The sequence below is a fragment of the Littorina saxatilis genome, linkage group LG7, assembly GCF_037325665.1.
Source record: "Littorina saxatilis isolate snail1 linkage group LG7, US_GU_Lsax_2.0, whole genome shotgun sequence".
NCBI lineage: Eukaryota > Metazoa > Mollusca > Gastropoda > Littorinimorpha > Littorinidae > Littorina > Littorina saxatilis.
Window position 1 is genome coordinate 6,058,547 of NC_090251.1, and position 5,058 is coordinate 6,063,604.

Below are 5,058 nucleotides of genomic sequence, written 5' to 3' on the forward strand. Positions count from 1 at the left end.
TCGTGTTCCTGGGTCAGGCCTTTTGTAGGTCGCAGGGGACATTGTGTCATTCGGTCGCGTAAAAACAAGCATTTCACTTTCGAAATAAAAAACACAACAGTTAATAATAATAATAATAATAATAATAATAATAATAATAATAATAATAATAATAATAATAATAATAATAATAATAATAATGATAATAATAAATAACTTTTCTATAGCGCGAGTCCCATCAATTGGCTCCAGGCGCTTTACAAATTCATTCTAAAACAAACCAGCACAAAGTAAACGAGCATACAAAGCATGCAAATAACTGAGATAAAACAACAACAAGCACAGCACTAAGCAAACTGGGCGTACATTGTAAGTTGTACAAGAGTTGTAGATTATTGAAACGTTGAATTATTGACAAAACAACCCGGGACATTAACCTACAATTAATTAAGTAAATGAATATTTCTAGGGCTTATCCCCATTAAAACAATTAGTTTAGACAATTAATTAAAAACAATAACCTACAATTCCTAATTTTTAATTTTGGAACGTAAGCAGTCTATCTATTTTTAGATTTCATTTCACTTTCGGAACAATTTATGTTTTTACAGTATAGCCCGGTGTAGCAGCCTATTTTGACACAGCCCAGTTTGACCGGGAGGTCATTCTGGCTAGCCCAGAATGACCTCCCGGTCATTCTAGGCTAGCCTATTTTGACCGGGAGGTCATTCTGGGCTAGTCAGTTTTGACCCCCTCTAGTCAATTTTGACCCCCCTTCAAACTTTAAGAATGAGTACATTAAGACCTTTAGAAACAATATTTATGCATATTTGTATACAACTACGTATATCAAAATCAGCTAGCCCAGAATGACCCCCTAGTCAAAACTGACTAGGCCAGTCAGTTTTTACCCCCCCTTCAAACTTCAAGAATGAGTACTTTAAGACCTTTTCAAATGAATTTAATGTAACTGTGGACAATATTTGTTGCAAAAGAATATTGGAGAGAAAAAAAATTACATGAAAAAATCGAAAAAAAACTTAACATTTTTTGTCTACAGAAAAAAGGTTTCGACGCTTCCCTTCAAACTTCAAGAATAAGTACATTAGGACTTCACATGACAAAATATATGCATATATGTATGCATCTATGTATCTCAACAGGTTTGGGGGGATGTGTCCACATTTACATTTAATTCGTTTAAAAAGGTCTTAAAGTACTTATTCTTGAAGTTTGAAGAAGGGGTCAAAACTGACTGGCCTAGCCCAGAATGACACATCCCCGCAAACCTGTTGAGATACATAGATGCATACATATATGCATACATTTCGTCATGTGAAGTCCTGATGTACTTATTCTTGAAGTTTGAAGGGAAGCGTCGAAACTTTTTATTTTTTTGAAGTTTGAGGGGGGGTCAAAACTGACTGGGGGGGGGGGGGGGGTCAAAATTGGCTAGCCCAGAATGACCTCCCGGTCAAAATCAGCTAGCCCAGAATGACCTATGTGTCAAAATGGCCTGTTACACCGGCCTGTTCATATTTTACTGTGGTGGACCTAAATGAAACTAGTTTTTAGATGGATTGAAAGTTTGGTCAAGCAATCTTCAACGTAGGCCGGACATTGGTATTGCATTTCAGCTTGGAAGTTAAAACAATTAATTAATGAAAAATCTGAAAATTCTTATTTTTCATCATTTTCTGACTCAAAAAAACATATAAATATGTTATCTTTGGATTAAAAACAAGCTCTGAAAATATAAGATATGAACATTATGATTAAAACTAAATTTCCCAAATCGATTTAAAACCAATTTCATCTCATTCCTTGTCGGTTCGGTGCCTAATTAAAATAACATATAAGATTACAATTAATTTGGGGGGAGGGGGGGAGTGGGCATTGGCCACTGGAAACAGCCGGTGGTAACTGGTTCAGTCCTACAGCTGTTTCAAGTCTCTGTGAAAACCCGTGCCATGTTTGTGAGGTGATGCTTGTCGTTCGATTTTCCGGCTTCCATATTTGCGAAGACACACTCACAAAATTACGGATCCGATTTGAATGCACGTGCGCACAGATACACGTGGTGACAGCAAACGCGAAACAGGCAGAATTACAACACCTTCTCTCTCTGACTCTCTGACTCTCTGACTCTGTCTTCGTCTGTCCGTCTGTCTGTCTGTCTGTCTGTCTGTCTGTGCCTGTCTGTCTGCCTTTGTCTTCTCTGTCTGTCTGTCTGTCTGTCTGTCTGTTTCTGTTTGTCTGTTTCTGTCTGTCTTTCTTTCTGTCTGTTTCTCTCTCTCTCTCTCTCTCTCTCTCTCTCTCTCTCTCTCTCTCTCTCTCTTTCTCTCTCTCTCTCAATCCTTTGGTAATAAAGTTCAGTTTCAGTTTCAGTTTCTCTCTCTCTCTCTCTGTCTCTCTGTCTCTGTCTCTGTCTCTGTCTCTGTCTCTGTCTCTGTCTCTGTCTCTCTCTCTCTCTCTCTCTCTCTCTCTCTCCTCCCACCATCTCTCCTCTGCTGTTAGATTATAATTTTTATTTTTGTGAGTTTACCTGTTTGCCATTTTAATGAATGTACATACAAACGTAGGCCTACAGACGATACCACAGACAGTATACAGTATGAAGTATATGGGATATAGCTGAGTGAGTGACCTGTCGGTAGCGGCGCTGTCTTGAAATTAGTTGTCACTATCGGCGAGAGCTATGTCCGTTCGGCGAGGGATTTATTTCCCAGATTCAACTTTGAGCAGATTATATTAGTTGTCAAAACACCCCTGTGTGCATGCATGCGCACGATAAAGATCTTACGTTCACAGCAAAATGCTCAGGGATTGAAACATGAATATACGCATGCAGGAAAAAAGAAAAAAATGGGCAGCGCCGTACTGTATGGCAGCTCGCTTTCCCCAGAGAGAAAGCAGCCCGAACTTCCATGAGGGTGACCTCCCATGACGATATGATATAAATACCAAGTTTATACAAGTGGTGAAGATGAACGTGACGAACACCACAGAACAAAAAGGACTCACCAACTGTGCACGGTGGTCCCAAGATGACGTCAGGAGTGGTGTGCTGCAAATACGTCACCAGGACTCCTAGACTGATCTTGGCGTCACAGGCTGAGTCCACTGACGTCAAACTGCAATCACAGAGGGTGACGTCACAATGTTAAATAGATGTCATACCGGTATTATTTTGACGTCAAAATCAGAGAATGTGACGTCACAATGTTAAACAGACGTTATACTGGTGTGAATTTGACGTCACAGGATGGTGGGAAAACGTAGTCTTAGCATGGGATATCACCGTAAATAAGGTAAACGCTGGCACATGACACGTTAGTCTGAATCGGAGAAACATTAAGTCAAATCAAACTCAATTGTACAGCGTCATGACACTTAAGACTAAGTCCCAAAATGTGACGACAATAACGTCATTACGGTACTTCATATTACACATTTTACACATTTTCAGTGAAAAGTTCGTTTGTGATTAACAAGATTAAACATGCTTAAATTGAAGGATTGCGTGATATCTGCAAGTGAGTAAAGTGTTAAAATCACGTAGGTAAAGCTCTTTACAACTGCATTTCGAAAAAGAAGAAAGAAGAGTCAAGGTTTCCAAGGCTAACGAATCCATCAATGCATTTTATTACCAGTCTAACTCGCGCTAGATGACAATTCTCAGGACTTGAATCCGAGACGTATCCCCGGAAAAGATTTGTTTGAACTTGTTTAAAGGATATCCAGGTGGTTTTTGTTTGACAAGATTTGAAGTTGAATGGGTGAAAAGATCTGATCTTTTCCAAACCTTCCTCACGTCACTGTGACAGAGTAAACAGTTTCAAACACATAGATTACCATGTTAACTGAGAAAGAAAACAAACTTAAATCGATCCCGAATAGCCAAATACGTGTGGGGGGGGGGGGGGGGGGGGACTCAACAACAAGCCACCTCAGCACTTGAAAGGATCGGACGGGCGCAGTTGCCTTGTGGATAAAACATCGGCCTCCTAATCGAGGGTCGTGAGTTCGAATCCCGGCCGCGGCTGCCTGGTGGGTTAAGGGTGGAGATTTTTCCGATCTCTCAGGTCAACTTGTGTGCAGACCTGCTAGTTCCTTATCCCCCTTCTCGTGTACACGCCAGAACAAGTGCGTACGGAATAGATCCTGTAATCCATGTCAGAGTTCGGTGGGTTACAGAAATACAAAAAAATACCTGCATGCTTCCCCCGAAAGCGGCGTATGGCTGCCTGAATGGCGGGGTAAAAACAGTCATACATTAAAAACCAACTCGTGTAAAAGCGTCCGTGAACGAGGGAGTTTCAGCCCATGAACGAAGAAGAAGAAGAAGAAGAAGAAGAAGAAGAAGAAGAAGAAGAAGAAGAAGAAGAAGAAGAAGAAGAAGAAGAAGAAGAAGAAGAAGAAGAAGAAGAAGAAGAAGAAGAACAAGTCGCGTAAGGCGAAATTACAACATTTAGTCAAGCTGTGGGACTCACAGAATGAAACTGAACGCACTGCATTTTTTCACAATGACCGTAGTCCGCCGCTTGTGCATAACGGAGTGAAACTGACGAGCCTGTTCAGCGCAGTAGTGGTTTCGCTGTGCTGCATAGCACGCTTTTCTGTACCTCTCTACGTTTTAACTTTCTGAGCGTGTTTTTAATCCAAACATATCATATCTATATGTTTTTGGAATCAGGAACCGACAAGGAATAAGATGAAATTGTTTTTAAATCGATTTCGGAAATTTCATTTTGATCAGAATTTTTATATATTTCATTTTCAGAGATTGTTTTTAATCCAAATATAACATTATAAGATGTTTGATGGGTTGTTGACAGACCAGCTTTTTTGTCGGTCGGAGGGGGAGCATATCGTCTTTTGTTTCCAAAGGCCGCGGTTAATAAATATGAAACAAAAACCGACAAAAAAGCTGGTCTGTCAACAAACCATCAAACATCGTTTTTGTCATCATTTTGGTAGTGAGAAAATAAGTGCACAATCAACCCAGGGAGCCATGCTTTGAAACACGGGTTCCGTGCTGATAACCACACGAGTCCCGGTTTGATAACCACTGGCAAT

General features: G+C 40.2%; 1 protein-coding gene across 1 annotated transcript in view; it reads right to left on the reverse strand.

Moving 5' to 3' along the window:
- Positions 1 to 1,239: 1,239 nt before the first annotated feature.
- The window catches only part of LOC138972045 (uncharacterized), a 48,322-nt gene continuing 44,503 nt past the window's right edge, over positions 1,240 to 5,058 (reverse strand). Inside the window, exons 2-3 of the mRNA XM_070344885.1 lie at positions 3,004 to 3,113; positions 1,240 to 1,268 (exon numbers count right to left, since the gene is read on the reverse strand). Of these exons, the coding sequence (XP_070200986.1) occupies positions 1,240 to 1,268; positions 3,004 to 3,113 (139 nt within the window). The remainder of the gene's footprint in view (positions 1,269 to 3,003; positions 3,114 to 5,058) is intronic.